At 36.5% G+C, this 17,960-nt stretch overlaps 2 protein-coding genes across 2 annotated transcripts; one reads left to right on the forward strand and one right to left on the reverse strand.

Moving 5' to 3' along the window:
- Positions 1-1,837: 1,837 nt before the first annotated feature.
- OR4C12 (olfactory receptor family 4 subfamily C member 12) lies at positions 1,838-2,767 on the forward strand. Its single transcript, XM_045786869.2, has one exon. It carries the CDS (start codon positions 1,838-1,840, stop codon positions 2,765-2,767), a length of 930 nt encoding a protein of 309 aa, XP_045642825.2.
- A 5,473-nt stretch (positions 2,768-8,240) lies between these two features.
- Positions 8,241-16,863, reverse strand: LOC123785157 (olfactory receptor 4C46). Its single transcript, XM_045786870.2, has 2 exons — positions 16,841-16,863; positions 8,241-9,225 (listed from the first exon to the last, which is right to left on the reverse strand). Exon 2 carries the CDS (start codon positions 9,168-9,170, stop codon positions 8,241-8,243), a length of 930 nt encoding a protein of 309 aa, XP_045642826.2. The 5' UTR covers positions 9,171-9,225; positions 16,841-16,863.
- Positions 16,864-17,960: the final 1,097 nt, after the last annotated feature.

Here is a 17,960-nt window from a genome sequence, read left to right on the forward strand (position 1 = left end):
AGAGGTTCAAGACAGGTATTGCTAAAGATAAGAGATGAAAGTTAATTCTCTTTGTCACCTTAGGGTGATTTTCCTTGTAAACATTCATCTTAAGGAAGAAGAGCTGTGATGGTGGAAAGAAAAAATCACTGCTTTGGGCATTAGAAGACTTTTTCCTCTGGTCTGATACTGAACAATTAGCTGTGTTTTCTTGGACTTTATCTCTCTGGGCCTCAGTGTCCTCATCTTAAAAGAGCATATATGTTTAAAATGTAAGGAACTAGAGCATTTTTAATGTACAACAATTTTAGTGTTCAGTGGACCTTTGAACTCATTAACATCTGACTCTACGTTTCATAGCTTAGCGAAAGAACTGCCATGGATTTTATATGGCCACAGGTGGTGGCTTTAGGTACCAACCCACTTGTCCAAACTCTGGCATTGGCTGATTCCCAGAGGTAAACCGGATCTGTACTGGAGAGGCACTTAGTGATAAAGAGCTAGAGACAGACATCCTAGGTTTAAAAGCAGTCCCCTCTTTTTTTTTTTTTAAGTCACTCTCACTTTGGACAAGTCATTTACATCCTCTTAACCAGAGTTTCATTTTATTTAAAATATAGATAATAGTGTACCCATGTCATAGCACTGTTGTGAAGATGAAGTGAAATAATGCATGCGAAGTACTTAGTATGGTGCCTAGCACATGACCAACACTCCTTAAAAGTTGTTATTGTAGGAACTTCAGAGTGTAAAAATAAATCTCCATATGCTATTAAGAATGGGGTAAAACAGAGCTGTAATAAAAGTTTCCATTTTGAAATGTTTGACTATGTGGAATTTAAGCAAGTAACAAAGATTTCTGTGCTTGGAAGAAGTTTGTCTGCTTAAGTCCTTATTTCAATTGCAGTCTGAGGGTTCTCTTATAGAAGATCAGGGTCATCCTGTTAGATCAACACTTTTCTCCATTTCTCATTTATCCAAAAATATGGGTGTTAGAGGGTTTGTGTAGTAATAGGTACACTGTTGGTCTTTGGACTACAGTACGAAAAAGAAACTGATCCTGTTCTTGAGTATGTCATTTAATAGAGGGCATCAAACACATTAATTTTGACATAAAGACCAAGTTTTATTTGTATGGTTGTTTCTGTATGGTGTGGGACAAAAAGGGGCAGATGAAAATTATAAAAGACAATCATTTAAAAAATATACTCAAATTACTTCAAGATTTGCAAAAAACAAATAATAAATAATGATAATGACTGAGTCAAATTTGGGGTTTTCTGTCTGATTTCTATCATAAAACCCAACTTTTGGCCTTGACCTTCAGGAAGCTATAAAAACATAGTCAGTTTTTGGTTCTCCCAAAGGCCATCTCTTCCAGAGAAGAGTTGGCAATTAGAAGTGCACTCACCTTTTGTCCCTGGAAGGATTCTCTGATGCATTGGGCTTCCAGAAGGGAGACCACTATCTTGGGTCTTGGACTCTAAGGCTACCTTCTCAGTGAAGCACTTATGGGATCATCTGGAAGAGGTGTTCTTTCCATGTGCCTCATTATGTAAGTTGCTCAAGTGTAACAGGGAGAGTTTATCTTACCCTTCACTGCCTTTGTGATTTAAGAATACATTGAGATACAGAAAATAAAGCAATCTGAGGTCCAGAAAAAAGTGAGAATTAATAATGGCAAAACTTAGCTTTAAATACTATATTAAAGTTTACTTGAGTGTCCACTAGGAGAAGTTTTGACATACCTATTTTGGACTACTTCATGATTTTATGGTTCCTTTTTTCTTTCTTTCTTTTTTTTTTTTTTTAAGGTAAAGCATTCCTTCCTGGAGTTTTTCTCACCCACACCACATAGATGGAGAATAAAAGAAATGTGACTGAATTTATTTTAATAGGTCTTACACAGAACCCCACGATGCAGAATATGGTGTTCCTGGGATTTTTGGTTCTGTACATGGTAACACTCTCAGGCAACCTGCTCATTGTGGTTACCATTACCACCAGCCAGGCTCTGAACTCCCCCATGTACTTCTTTCTGACTCATCTTTCCTTGATAGACACAATTTATTCTTCTTCTTCAACTCCTAAGCTGATTTTGGACTCCCTTCATGAGAAGAAAACTATCTCCTTTAGTGGGTGTATGGCTCAAGTCTATGCAGAACATATTTTTGGCGCTACTGAGATCATCCTACTGACAGTGATGGCCTATGATCGCTATGTGGCCATCTGCAAACCTCTGCACTATATGACTGTCATGAACCACAGGCTGTGCATTCTCCTGCTGGGAGTGGCCTGGACTGGAGGATTTCTCCATGCAACCATTCAGATCCTCTTCACAGTCTGGCTGCCCTTCTGTGGCCCCAATGTTATAGATCATTTCATGTGTGATTTGTACCCTTTGTTGAAGCTTGTCTGCATGGACACTCATACCCTTGGTCTCTTTGTTGCTGTCAACAGTGGATTCATCTGCCTTTTAAACTTCCTCCTCTTGGTGGTCTCCTATGTGGTCATCCTGTGCTCCCTAAAGAACTATAGCTTGGAGGGGAGGCGCAAAGCCCTTTCCACCTGTGTCTCTCACATTACAGTAGTTGTCTTATTTTTTGTGCCCTGCATATTTGTGTATCTGCGCCCAGTGACCACTCTGCCCATTGATAAAGCTGTTGCTGTCTTTTATACTACGGTGGTCCCGATGTTAAATCCCTTAATCTACACCCTCAGAAATGCTGAGGTAAAAAATGCTATGAGGAAGCTCTGGAGAAAAAAAGTGACTTCAGATAATGATTAAACAGAATCTTTGAGCATTACATATAGAAGTAATAGAAGTAATCTAGTGAAAACTTCTTTATCTATAGATGAGGACATCAGCTCTAACAAGGAGTTGGATAACACTTGCAGATAGCCACTTACGTGCAAAACTAAGGCTTGTGCTGGAATCCAGACTTACTGTCTCCCATCCCACAGTCTTGTCATCACAATTTACTGTTTCTTAATCCATAAATATTTACCTATTACTTAGAATCTCAAATATCTTTAGAAGCTAAAAGATATGAATCTAGAATATTGGATTGGTATTAAAATAATCTTATGTAGCAGTGAGATACTGGTTACTACTTCTTATTAAAAATAACAGGTTTAATGATATTCCTTTGGACTCTGGCACCAGTATAAATTCTTTCTTTTGTGAATTTTCGTGTTCACTAAATCTTGGTTGTATAGTAAAAAGAGATACTATTTATCAAATGCCTATAAAGCTGGTATTGTATTAGGTATTTTCCATGTTGTATCTCGGGGCCCAATTAGGAGACAGATAACACAGTAATTTGAACAGGGAAGGTTTACATACAGTTGTTCATTATAGCAGAGCATTAACTGGAAAGGGCTAATTATTACTCTAAAGAATTCCCTGGGACTAAGAGGTGAATATCAAAGGAAGGAATACATTTGAAGGTAGAATTCCTCCCCAAAGCTGGGATTCATCTTTTGAAGAAGGAGTAGCTGTTGCCCATTGGACAGTGAAGTTCACTAGGTTGTCCTGGGCCAGTTCTAGTTCATAGTAGCTGGAGAGAGAGACTGACAGGAATAAAAGGAACTAGTAAACTGGGAACTTCCCTCTGGGTTACTGGTAGCCTGAGGCTGGTGAACAAAGGACTACGGCCTGGACTGACAAGCAGGAAACAACACTCTAGGGTGCAGGTGGACCAAGGCTGGTAGAAAACACCCCAACTATGTTGCAGATCCACTGAATTGAGAACTTGATTTCTAAGTGCCTGTGAGACTCACTAGAATCTGCCTGCAGAAGTGTCACTGAAACTCATTGGGAAATCTTTATCCATGGAGGTGGCAGTGTCAGCACCACCAGATGTCTCTCCAGCCTCCTCCTCCAAGCACGCACTCTTGGAAGCTACATAGAGCAAGCTGAGATAAGAAGCATACCCAAGAAATTGTTACCCAGACCAATGTCAATAAGCTTTTTTCATATGTTTCCTCCCTATGTTACAGTTTCAGGTCCTACATTTAAGTCTTTAATTGATTTTCAATTGATTTTTGTATATGGTACGAGATAAGGGTCCAATTTCATTCTTTTGCATATGAATATCCAGTTTCCCCAAAACCATTTTTGAAGAGACTATCCTTTCCTCATTGAGTAGTCTTGATATCCTTGTCAAATATTAAATGGCTGTATGTGCAAGCATTTATTTCTGGGCTCTCAATTCTATTCTATTTATGTAGGTTTTTATGCTAGTACCATACTGTTCAGATTACTACAGATTTGAAATATAGTGCTTTGAAACCAGGAAATGGAAGTGTGATGCCTCCAGCTTTGTCTTCTTTCTGGGGATGCTTTGGCTATTCAGGGTCTTTGGTGGTTCCTGCTGTATCTTAGGATTGTTTGTTCCATGTCTGTGACAAATGCCATTTGAATTTTGATAGGCATTTTATTGTATCTATGGATGGCTTTGGGTAATACAAACATTTTAACAATATTAATTTGTCTAATCCATGAACATGGGATCTTTCCATTTACTTGTGTCATTTTCAGTTTCTTCCGTCAGTGTCTTATAGCTTTTGGTGTGGAGAATGTTCACTTACTGATTAAATTTAGTCCTAAGTATTTTTTTTTCTTTTTGATAATATTGTAAATGGAATTATTTTCTTCATTTCCTTTTTGTATAGTTTATTGTTAGTGTAAAGAAATGCAAATAATTTTTGTATGTATTCTGCATCTTCAATGAATTCACTTACTAGTTTTAATATTTGTGTGTGTGTGTGTGTGTGTGGAAGTTTAAGGATTTTCTATATATATGATCATGTCATCTACAAACAGATAATTTTACCTTTTTCTTTCCAATTTAGATGCCTTATTTATTTTTCTTGTCTGATGGCTCTTGCTGGTACTTCTACTACTTTGTTGAATAGAAGTGGCATGGGCTTCCTTGCCTTGTACTGGATCTTAGAGGAAAAGCTGTCAGTTTTCTCCCATTGATTATCATGTTAGCTGTGGGCTTTTCATAAATGGCTTTTTTTTGCATGGGTGTTGAGGCAATTTCCTTCTAAATCGATTTTGTTGAGAATTTTTATCATGAAAGATTGTTGAACTTTGTTAAATACAATTTTGTGAATCTATTGAGATGATCATGTGGTCTTAATGTGATGTATCAGATTGATTTATTTGCATATTTTAAACCTTGCATTATGGGTTAATCCCATTTGGTCATGGCGTATGATCTTTTGAATGTGTTGAATTCAATTTGCACAGGTATAATTCTTGGCCAGTAAAATTTATGAGTCTTTGCATGTCTGAAAATGTATTTATCTTCATATTTTATTCTCATATTTTATCTCATATTCTCATATTTGAATTTGAATATTTGAATTTCAGTTTTATTCTCATATTTGAATTCTGTATTGCATGATACAGAATTAATGGTTACAGTTTTTTCCCTTGAGAACATTAAAGATTTTTTTCATTAACTCTCAATTTCTACTTTTGCTGGCAAAAATATCCTGTTTGATTTTTAAAAATTCTTTCATAGCCTGTTTTTATTTTATTGATTTGCTATCCTACTCAATTTCTAATAATAGACCAATTGACATTTTTAGAGTTCTATTTTAGGATCAATTTTTTTGTTTGTTTGTTTTCTTTCTAAAAGTGTCAAAATGGCTATTTGATAGACCACTGAAAACCACCCATGCTGCCCAAATCACACTCTCCATAGCTGATATCTAATATTTTTATGGCTTTAATTGCCATCTATATGCTCAAGTTTTCTTCATTTCTGTGGCCTACATATTTCTGAGGATCAGAAACATATTATTAATTGTACATTGTTATTTAAATGTCATCCAACACATTAAAAAGCATTAATCTTTTCTCTGTTCCATCCATCTGGTAGTCTACACTAGAAACTTGGTATCATCCATGACTCCTCTCTCAAATCTTTACCCTATATCAAATGGATGGGACTGGAGGAGATTATGTTAAGTGAAATATAGTCCTAAATATTTCTTGAACACCTTTCTATCTCTGTGTTAGTTTGGGTTCCCTAGATGCAGACTCTGAGATGGGGATTTGGCACAGTCATATCCACCAAACTCTGCATCCTCACTGGCACCACCAGAGTTCAGACCTCCATCCTTTTGCACCCAAATCATCACTGTGACCTCTAACTACTCTCCTGTTGCTGGTCTTATCCCCTTCAATCCATTTCCCACACTGTAGCCAGAGTTATCATTCTAAAACTCAAAGTTTTTTTTTTTTTTTAAAGATTTTATTTATTTGACAGAGACAGAGAGAGCACAAAGCAGGGGGATAGGCAGGGAGAGGCAGAGGGAGAAGCAGGCTCCCCGCTGAGCAAGGAGCCCCACGAAGGACTCAATCCCAGGACCCAATCCCAGGACCCTGGGATCATGACCTCAGCCAAAGGCAGATGTTTAACCAACTTAGTCACCAAAGGCACCCCTCTAAAACTCTAACTGCACCACTCACTAGCTAAAACAAACTTCTAATGTTTTTGAATTAATTAGCCATATCAAATTGATTAGGTTTCCTGTGCACTCTTTTTCACCTCCTGGCCTTTGTTATGTATTCCATCTTCTAGGACACTCTGCCAACCCCATGCCTATTCACTGTACCAGATGACTTATTTCCACCTTTAGGTTCTGTTTTTTTGCCTTTTCATCTAAAAATCTTCTCCTGATCCTGTGTGTCCCTGCAATGTGGTTTCATGACACCTGTGATTCTGCTATCTTATCATTTATAATACTTGTTGTAATTTTCTGCTTCCTCCTGGGAGCCTTTCATGGATTCTAAGCTCTATGGAGGCAGAACCTGGTTCTCTTTTTATTCACCACTGAAGGCCCAGCAACTGTCAACATGCCTGATACATTTCTTGGGCTCAAAAATATTTGCTGATTAATGAAGATAGGACAAAAGGAATGAATGGAGTATATTTATCCTGAGATTGCTTTTTGTATAGAAAGAGCCACATATTTTAATAATGACATGGTACCAAAAAGTAAACTGATTAACACAGAAACATAACTTAAGCAGGCCACATTCATAAGATAATAAAATGTCACAGAAAGCAGGAGAATATTAAGGTAAACTGTTTGCTCATATGCTGTGAGTTGTAGTTTCAATTTCTTTTTCATCCTTAGTATAAGCAAGAGTGAAAACAAATTGTAGTTCCCCCAAGAGGTCTAGCCAGAATTCTCCTTAGAGTTGAATCATATAAAAATGGGAAAGAATTCCCTAGCCTCCAGTATTACTTTCTTGCTCTTTATTTTTGAATTTATTCATCTTCCTTTATACTTTTAATTAAGTAGTTAATTAATTAATTCAATATTTATCATGCACCAGACATTGTGCTACCTTGGAGGGACTATTGTTACGCAGTAGGCAAGTACTTTATAGAGTATGACTGTATATTTAATAAACAGAAATTTCTCTCTGACATCAAAATTTTTAAGTCATTACTCCTTCTGATGGGGTATCAGCACAATGTGAGTGATATGAGCAATACAAAATGGTTCTGAATCCTACAAGGGAACTTGGAAACATGGCCTAATCTTCATTACCTACCCCTGAGAGGTTAAATGGCTAATGCTTTTATAGCCCTAAATAGTTGCATACCATAATGTTATAGGCAACATATATAATCAATTACGATATGTAAAAACAAGCAGTTATTCATGAAAAAATATTGAGCTTTGTTATAGATATTGAACTAATATATACTTTGTATCCAGTACAGTCTCTGGCTCAGTAAATAGTAACTAGTATATTCACCTTATCTTTTGATCATTGTTGCCTGGCAGTTAACAGCAGTTAAGGACATGATCTGGGAAATCAGTCAATTCTGGTTATTGGTTTTCCAATGTATCTGTTTTGGTACCTTCCCCTTTCTATCAGTTTTCTCAGCTGTAAAGTGGTGATAATATCAGTGGCCTACCTCCTTGGATTGTTATAGAGATTATTGCTTGACAGCAATAAATTCTAATATTTCTTTAAGTTGTTATTAGAAGGAAAGTCTATGAATCCAAATATTTGGTTGCGTAGAATTTTCTGAATATGCAAAGTGGTCCTGCATTATGTGTTCTCTCTTTTCTTGCATTCATTTCTGTTACCCTCAATGCAGCATTTATGATTCATAGTGATTAATTTATTTCTCCATCCCTTAAGTATTCCTTGCTGAAATCATCCAAAATGTCCTTTTGACCTTTGTTTCCATTGAATCAGCATTGAGCTCCAGGCACATTTATTTCTCACCTGAAATAGCTTTCATACTACACAATTTCTTAATGGCGTTTTTCATTTGGGCATTTCTCAAGGTATAGATTAAGGGGTTTAGCATGGGAGTTATAATAGTATAGAACACTGCAACTGCTTTATCAACAGACAAAGTAGCTGCGGGTCTCATGTACACAAATATACAGGGCACAAAGAATAGAACGACCACTGTGATGTGGGAGACACAGGTGGAGAGGGCTTTGCGTCTTGCCTCCAAGCTGTGATTCCGGAGGGAGCGCAGAATGACCACATAGGAGACCATCAAGAGGAGGAAGTTTAATAGACAGATGAATCCACTGTTGGCAGCAACGAAGAGCCCTAGAGTGTGGGTATCAGTGCAGGCAAGATTGAGCAAAGGATTCAGGTCACACATAAAATGATCTATGACATTAGGGCCACAGAAGGGTAATTGGAAGATGAAGAGTATCTGTATGGTTGCATGAAGACAGCCTCCCACCCACACCACTCCCATTAGCAGGCCACACACTCGCCGACTCATGATGGTTGTGTAGTGTAAAGGCTTGCAGATGGCCACATAGCGGTCATAGGCCATGACAGTAAGCAGGATGCCTTCAGCACCTCCAAAAAAATGTTCCCCAAATATTTGGGTCATGCATCCATTGTATAGGGTAGTCTTCTTTTCATGGAGGGAATCTATGATCAGTTTGGGAGTATTGACAGAGGAATAACAGGCATCAATAAAGGAGAGATAGGCCAAGAAAAAGTACATGGGGGACCCCAACAATGGGCTGGCAGTGATGGTGATCACAATGAGCATATTACCTACCACAGTGATGGTATAGATGACAAAAAACACGACAAATATAATTTTCTGCATCTTTGGATCCTCTGTAAGCCCCAGTAGAACAAACTCAGTCACATTGTTCCTATTCTCCATGTGTTTCACCTAATAGTTAATTACATTGCCTGAAAAGAAAACAATTTTTATTAATGTAACCCTGTATTTACTAAACTTTCCATTCTAATATATAATACATTCCTGGATTCTGTTGAATTGTGAATTCTTTTAAGGCTGTGTGTGTGTTGGAAATAAAGATTCTGAGTTCTTGAAAATTAATCAAATTGCCCCCACTGAAGTCTTTGTTAAGATTATGGACATGAGGAACTTTTGTAAACACATAGGCGGGAGACCATATGTGCACTTAGTCATCCCAGATGACCAAGAGTCTACGTTGGAGTCGTAGACTGTACATGTTGTGGTAGCCAAACCTGAAAAAGTGGTAGTGGATGGATGTAGTCTCTAAAGCAAAGCTTCAGAATATTCCCTTTAATCTCTAGGAAGTGGGGAACCATGGAAGATAATTGAGAATATGAGTGGGAGGATGAAGGAGACTGTGAAGGGGGAATCTTGAATATTATTCTCATAAAGATCTTTGCGTGCTTTGGCTGAAATGGGTTGAGGTTCTGTCATGAAGTGGAAGGAAGGCACAAGAATCCCAGTAGCAGACTTTTCACAGTAGTTGAATAAAGAGTAACAGGGCATTGGTGATAGGAATGTAATGAATGGGCACAAGAACTACTTAAAAGTAGTCGTAATGCATGCTTCCTAAGTCCTAATAACTTTAAAATAGCTAGTAACATATACTTTTGAATGATTGATTGCTGTGTGCATGGTATGTAGCAAATGGTTTGCATGCGTGGTTCCTTTTCATATGATAACCTGTGTGGTTGGTATTATATCATTCATTTTGCAGATGAGGAAACAATCTCAGAGACTAATGTTATTAATTATAATAATAGTGGTAATATTAACTAAAGCTTACTGAACACTTAGAGGGCTCTGTTTTTTTGCAGACATTTGGTTATTTAATCCTCAGTACAAACCTAAGGAATGGTTACTACTATCATTTTTATCCCTATTTTATACATTAGGCAATAGATGCATAGAGAAGAAGCTAAGGATCTTGTCCAGGACGATTGAGTAGCTAACAAAGACTCGAGCCAAGAAAAGTCGGGTTATACTTAATTGTTTTACCTCCAAATTTTTAATCCGTGCCCTATATTGTTACTTTATAATAAACAATGTTGAACTAGTAATCTTTTTGATATGACCATGATACTTGTAATTACTTTAATACTACTTTAGAGGCAAGCTTCTGTGGGGCAGTTCCATCATCAGACACACAGCACACACAGTGGCATACTGGAGCTCTCAAATATTAAGAAAAATGTGGGGGCACCTGGGTGGCACAGCGGTTAAGCATCTGCCTTTGGCTCAGGGCGTGATCCCGGCGTTTTGGGATCGAGCCCCACGTCAGGCTCCTCCGCTATGAGCCTGCTTCTTCCTCTCCCACTCCCCCTGCTGTGTTCCCTCTCTCGCTGGCTGTCTCTATCTCTGTCGAATAAATAAATAAAATCTTAAAAAAAAAAAAAAGAAAAATGTGGCACTGCTCTCATTGAATAACCCTTTTATCTTGGCCTCACTCCTAGCCCTAAGTGTTTCTTACTGTATCTCCCTCTAAAAAATGGGGTGCCAGACTCTGCAAAATATCAAAACAAATTATCCCAGTGGTTAATTGTATTGGTTTGAAAATCAGAAAGACCAGAGTAGAATCCTTGTTCTTCCACTTGCAGTTTCTTTTATCTGGGGTACATTACTTTAGACCTTACATCCTTGTTTCCTCATCTGTAAAGCAAGAAGGATAATATCCACCTCACAGGTTATCACGACAATTGTTTGAGACATCGACCACATTATTTGGGATGTACACAGGACTGTCATTTAGTTTTCTGACCGTGAATGCCTGTATGAGATAGGAAGATTTGACAATTCAGGCAATAATACAGAAAAGCATTCAACTATGAAGTTGAACTTAGAAAGGCTCATCACCAATTTTACTCTCAAAGAAACAATAGAGACTTATGCAATACATAGCAGTGGATCCCAAGAACTGTTCTTCATGTTCATGCTTGGATGAAATAGCTGGTGATCTATATCATTTAATTTTCATATTTGTGTGTTTGAAATGTAGTAAAATTTTGTTTTCATTCTCATGATTTTTCTTCATTATTAGGAGGTGTCTCATGGCCAAAGCATGGTGTCTGGTGTCAGAGAGCTGGGTCCTACCATTTGCTTAATCTCTATAAGCCCCCAACTTTTTTAACTGTCCAATTTGCTAATGATATTCATGAATTATCTTTTGAAGCATTGGGATAAGGATAAATTATTCTATTACTATGTCTGAAAAGTTGAAAAATAATGAATAGTATATGTGTAAAGCAACAATCTTTAATAAAGCATCAGTGGTATTCAAAAACTTACCTCAGCTGTCTTAGATGACCTTAATGATATTTGGGGGTATTCAGAAACACTCCCGTCTTCAAACTGACCTCTTCTTGTAGTAAGTAATTTTCAGTATGAGAGATATGTCACACTTGGGAAGAGCCTATTCAGATAATTCACTATCAACTCAACAGTTATTTAGAAATTGTATAATTAATTTGTGCAATTTTGGGGGGTATATAATTTATACCTCAGTGAGTCTACTAAAATAAGAGTGTTCTTATGAGTCCAAATCTTTCCATCTAGCCTAAAGCCTCAAACCTTTTTCACAGAAAATCTGTTTGAAATGTGTTTTCTGGTTTTGAATTTAGAATGGATTCACTTGAGACACTAAGGAGAAATGATCTATACATGGCTCTGGTCCTGCAGGGCAAGAGGCAAACGGTGTGGAGAAATCACATTCAGGTCGTTCACTCTGCCCATGATGAATCTTGCTCTGGAGAAGTGGTGAACAAAAACATTTTCACCTTGCCCTCTATGGATATTTAAAGAGGTTTCCATCAAGGTTCAGGGAACTTGTCTTGTAGTTCCTGCATCCTCTCCCAGGAATTAATTATCTTCTTTGATGGAAAGGCTTTGTCTTAGAAACAGTATTCTAAAGAGACATGTTGAGAAACACTCATTCTTATGTGGGGAATTGTATTCCCTACACTTGGAACCTAACCCTGTGAGTCTCCTTCCTCTATGTCCTGGGTTGTTAAGAAAGCTGAATGTCATGTGAATAGCAAGATGCCATATTCCAGTGGAGCTGTGATGGAGTTTCCCTATAGCTAATGTCACAGAGGAGTTTCTCTTTTCTTATCAATACTAAACCTTTATTGCAAAACCACTTCTGATTGCTTGAGAGCTAGAGCAGTGAAAGCAACAGGAAAGCATCTCAGGTTCTTGGCTCTGATAGCTCTTTTTCTTTGATTTATTGAAGAATCATGAACAAATAAAATTTTGTGTATTTAAGATGTATAATTTGATATGTTAACAAAAGTATACATTGTGAAATAATCATCACAACCAAGCTTTTAACATTTTCATCACTCACAGTTACTATTTGTGTGTGTATGTGTGTGTGTGTGTGTGTGTGTGTGTGTATGTGTAGTGAAAACTTAAGATCCACTCTTCTAGTAAATTTCAAATATACAGTACAGTATTGCTAACTATAATCACGTTGCTGTACGATTATCCATCTTGCATAAACGAAACTTTGTTCCCCTTGATCAATATCTATTTCTCCCTCCCCCAGCCTCCGGCAACACTCATCCTATTTTGCTTCTGTAAGTTTGACTGTTTTAGATTCCACATCTAAGTAAGATAATGTAACATTTCACTTTCTTTCTCTGGCTTATTTCACTCAGCATAATGTTCTGTAGGTTCATCTATGTTGTCACAAATGGCAAGTTTCCTTTCGTTTTAAGGCTGTATATTCCATTGTATATATATATATATCACATTTTCTTTATCCATTCATCCATCAAGGAACATACAGGTTGTTTCCATATCTTCCATATCTTGGCCATGATGAATAATGCTTCAGAATACATGAGTGCAGGTATGTCTTTGAGATACTGATTTCAATACCTTTGGTTCTAAACCCAGAGGTGGGATTGCTGCATAAAACCTAGTCCTTTTTTAGTGTTTTTTGAGGAATCTTCATACTGTTTTCCATAGTGACTGTGCCAATTTATTTTCTCAATTGCAGTGCATAGGGGTTCCCTTTTCAACACTTGTTATCTTTTGCCTTTTTTGATAAGTACCGTTCTTAAAATTGTAAGGTAAAATTTTTGGCTTGCATTTTCCTGATGATTAGTGATGTTGAACACTTTTTCACATACCTGTCAGTCATTTATCGATCTTCTTTTAAGAGATGTCTATTGTCCTTGCCCATTTTAAAATGTCCTTGCCCATTTTAAAATCAGGAAGTTTGTGTTTTGCTTTGAGTTGTATAAATTCCTTACATATTTTGGATATTGACTCCTTATCACATATATGGTTTGCAAATATGTATGGTTTTCTCATATTTGTTGGCTGTCTTTCATGCTTGATTGTTTCCTTTGCTGTGCTGAAGTTTCTCAGTTTGATGAAATCTCACTTGTCTGTTTTTGCTTTTGGTATCAAAGCTAAAAAAATCATTGCCTAAACCAGTGTCAACAAGATTTTCCCCTATGTTTGCTTTAAGGGGTTTTATAATTTCAAATCTTAGTTTAAGTCTTTAATCCAGTTGATTTTTGTATATCATGTAAGATAAGAGTCCAATTTCATTCTTCTGCATGTGGTTTTCCAGAGTTCCTACAGCACTTATTGAAGAGACTCTCCTTTCCACATTGTATGTTCTTGGTGCCTTGCCAAAGTTCAGTTGACTGTATGTTTTTGGGTTTAGTGTATGGGTTTATTTCTGGGCTCTCCCTTCTGTTCTGTTGGTCTATATGTCTGTATTTTTGCCAGTACTTACTGTTTTGATATAATAGCTTGGCAGTATATTTGAAAATTGGGAGTTGTAACAGGTCCAATTCTATTCTTCTTGCTCAAGATGGCATTGGCTATTTGTATTCTTTTGTTTTGTGTGAATTTTTACGTAAAAGCTGTTTTTTCACTTTTCTGAGAGGGCTTTTGAAGTAGCCAGAAATCTTAGAAGGCTCTAGATTACAGTTATTTCTGGCACTTATGGGCTGGTCAGTATGGAATACTAGTCCATGGATTGCACTTTTATTTTTAAAAATGGCAACACGTGGGGTGCCTGGTGTTCAGTCAGTAGAGCGTGCCACTCTTCATCTCAGGGTCATGAGTTTGAGGCCCACACTGGGTGTAGAGATTACTAAAAAATAAATAAACTTAAGTGGCAACATCTGGTAAGAAGATTTAAAATTTTGATAAGGTCAAATTCTGTATTTTCTTATATTTCATACTTATTGGATCATTTCTAATAAATATTATACCCCAATTTTTAATAGATATTATTATTTTTATTATTTTTAAACAGCTTTATCATTTAGGTCTCTGGCTCATTTTGAGTTAATTTTTGTATATAGTGTGAGGTAGTGGTTAGTGTTTATTTTTCCCATATAAATACCCAATTGATACAACATAATTTATTTAAAAGTCTATTCTTTAACCATTTAATTACCTTGACATCTTTGTAAAAAATTAATACATTTGAGCTTATTTATGAACATTCTGTTATGTTTCTGGATATATCTATATGTTTGTCCTTATGCCAATAAGGACACAATATTGATTATAGGAGTTTAAAAGTAAACCTTGAAATTAGATGTAGAATAAGTTCCCAAATGTGTTCTTTTTTTGAAAGTGATTTGCTATTCTAGGCATTTTTGAATTTCTACATTTCTGTATAAACTTCAGAACAGATTTATCAATTTTTTCAATAATCCTGTTGTGGTTTTGATTGAAATTGCATTGAAAACTTAGAAATAAAATGGTAAAAATATTGGATTTTCTATTCCATCCACATGGTACATCTCTCCATTTATGTATTTAATTTTCTTAGCAGTGTTTTCTAGTTTTCATACACAGATATTGAATATATTTTAAAAATGTAACCCTAATAGTTCATTTTTAAAAATATTATTGGACATAATTTCAATTTCTAATTATTTAATGCTATTAGAGAAATATAGTTGATTTTTTTACATAGACTTATAATGTATGACTGCTAAGTTCACTGATTAGATCAACTATTTTAGCACGCTTAACATTTTCTCTGCACACAATTTTGCCGTCTGCACAAAAACATTTTTACAATTTTGCTTCTTCCTTTCTTATTTGAGAGAGAGAGAGAGAGAGAGAGAACAAGTGGTGGGGTGGGGCAGAGGGAGAGAAAGAGAGAGGGAAGCAGACTCCCTTCTGAGTAGGAAGCCTAATGTGGGGCTCTGTTCCAGGACCTGGAGATCATGACCTGAGCCAAAGACAGATGCTTAACTGACTGAGCCACCCAAGTACCCCAGCTTCTTCCTTTCGAACCTCTATGTGTTTTATTTCTTTTTCTTTTCTTGTTTCAATGGCTAGAATCTAGTGTACAATATATGATAGTAATGGCGAGTGTATATCCCTATCTTTCTCCAAGATCGAGAGTGGCATGCTCTTAGGGAGAGAGTATTCATCATTAATATGATGACAGTTGTAGATTTTATAAAGATGTTGTTTATCAGGTCGAACAAATAATTTTCTGTTGTTCATTTGCTAACTTCTACAAGAAATCTTAAATCTGGTTTGAAATTTATCAATTTTTATGCATCTTTTGACATGTTCATGTAGTTCTTCTCCTTTATTCTGTAGTGACTTATATTGAGTGATATTTGAATGTTAAACCAACCTTTTATTCTAAGGACAAACTCTGTATGATTATGGTGCATTATTATTTTTAGAAATTACTGATGGATTTGATTTACTGGTGTTTTTTTAATGTCTTTTGCACATGTTCATAACAGATATTTGTCTGTCAATTTCTTTCTTGTAATGTCATTTGGTATTTAGGCAGTGCAGGGTCATATGATGAGTTGCATAGTGTTTTCTCCTCTATGCTTTAAAAGAGTTTATATAGGATTAGTTTTATTTATTTGCTTACTTATTTCTTCAGTCAGTCAGTTTTTATTGGACATGTTACAAAAAAGGTTTAGTCAAAAAGACCAAAGCTCACGTCGTCATCACACCCCTCAGATTCTTCTTTCTCTGTTTGCACTTTCTTCTCAGCTGGGGCAGTGATGGCAGAGAGAGAAGGACCTCCTTCTGGTGCAGTGGGAGCTGCTGGGAAGGTTCACCAGCCCTTATGTTGCAGGTGAGGCTCCCGCTGTTGATATTGGCCAGGGCCTTTACAAATAAGCCTGGCCAGAAAGGTTCAATTGACTGCTTTAATGATATCATTGATCTTTTCCCCCTTAACATTCACCTTATTGTGGTGCAGAATGAGGGCTGAGTAGACGCGGGTAAGGTTTGAAACCAAGGTGATCGTGTGGACATGTGCTGGGTGGGTCCTGCTGGGCTTGGTGGTAGTTGCTGCATGAAGTTAGGGACTCACCCCAGTGTAGACTTACCTTCTTCTGAAGGACTGAGAATCTTAGCAGCAGCTAAGGAAAAGCAGTATTACTTATTTTTAAAAAATATATGTAATTTAAAAATGTGTAATTAAAAATGAAGCCATTGGGCCTGGAGTTATTTTTGAGAAGGATTTTAACCACAAATTCTATTTCTTTAACTGATACAGGACTATTCTGGTTTTCTACTTCTTCTTCAGTCAGATTTTGTAATACATTTCAAATAATTGGGTTTTTAAGTTGTCAAATTTTTTGGCTTTGTCATATTTTCTACTATCCTGTTAATGTCTGTAGAATCTCTAATGCTGTATTATCTTTTATTCTTTTCTTTTGTTTGAGAGAGAGTGTGTGTGTGTGCATGTGTGTGTGTGGGGGGGGAAGGGCAGAGGGAGAGGGAGAGAGAGAATCTTAAGCAGGCTCTACACACAGCATGGATCCTAACCCCGGGCTCGATCTCACAATACTGATCATGACCTGAGCTGAAATCAAGAGTTGAACGCTTAAGTGACTGAGCCACACAGGCACCCTGTCTTTTATTCTTGATATGAGTAATTTGCCTCTTTTTTTCTCTTATCCTTTCTCACCCTTCCTCCTTCCCTGTCCCCTCCTCCTCATTATTCTAGCTCAGACTTTGTCAATTTTATTTAAGCTTTTCAAAGAACCAGCTTTTTGTTTCATTGATTTTTTCGATTGTTTTTCACTTTGTTTCATCAGTTTTTGTTCTTATCCTTATTATTTTCTATCTTCTACTTTCTGCTTACTTTCCTATTTTTCTACCTCTGGAGGCCAAAATCTTTGATAATTGATTTGAGACATTTCTTTTCTAATATGTACATTTTATGGTCCAGATTTTCATCTAAGGACTTTTAGTGCTCTTAGATATTCTGATATGTTGTGCTTTCAATTTTACTTCTTTCAAAATATTTTTTTTGTCTTGTGATTTTCTTTTTTTATTGAGGTAAAACTCATATATCATGAGAGTTACCATTTTAACCATTTAAAAATTTACAGTAGTACATTTACAGTGTTGTGCAATCATCACAACTACCTAATTGCAGACATTTTTATCACCCTATACCAGTTAAATAGTCAATTTCTATTTCTCCCCTTCTCTAGCCCCTGGTAGCCACCACCCTGTTTTCTGTTTCCACAAATTTTTTCATTATGGTTATTTTATATGCATAGAATCATACAGTTTATGGCTTTTTGTGTCTGCCTTCCACTTAACATAATGTTTGCAAGGTCCATTCATGTTGTAGCATGTAACAGTATTTTATTACTCTCTATGGCTGAATAATACTCTATTGTATGGATATACTACAATTTAGTTATCCATTGATCAGTG

This window comes from Ursus americanus, chromosome 24 (assembly GCF_024610735.1).
Source record: "Ursus americanus isolate L20-20 chromosome 24, mUrsAme1.1.p, whole genome shotgun sequence".
Lineage (NCBI taxonomy): Eukaryota > Metazoa > Chordata > Mammalia > Carnivora > Ursidae > Ursus > Ursus americanus.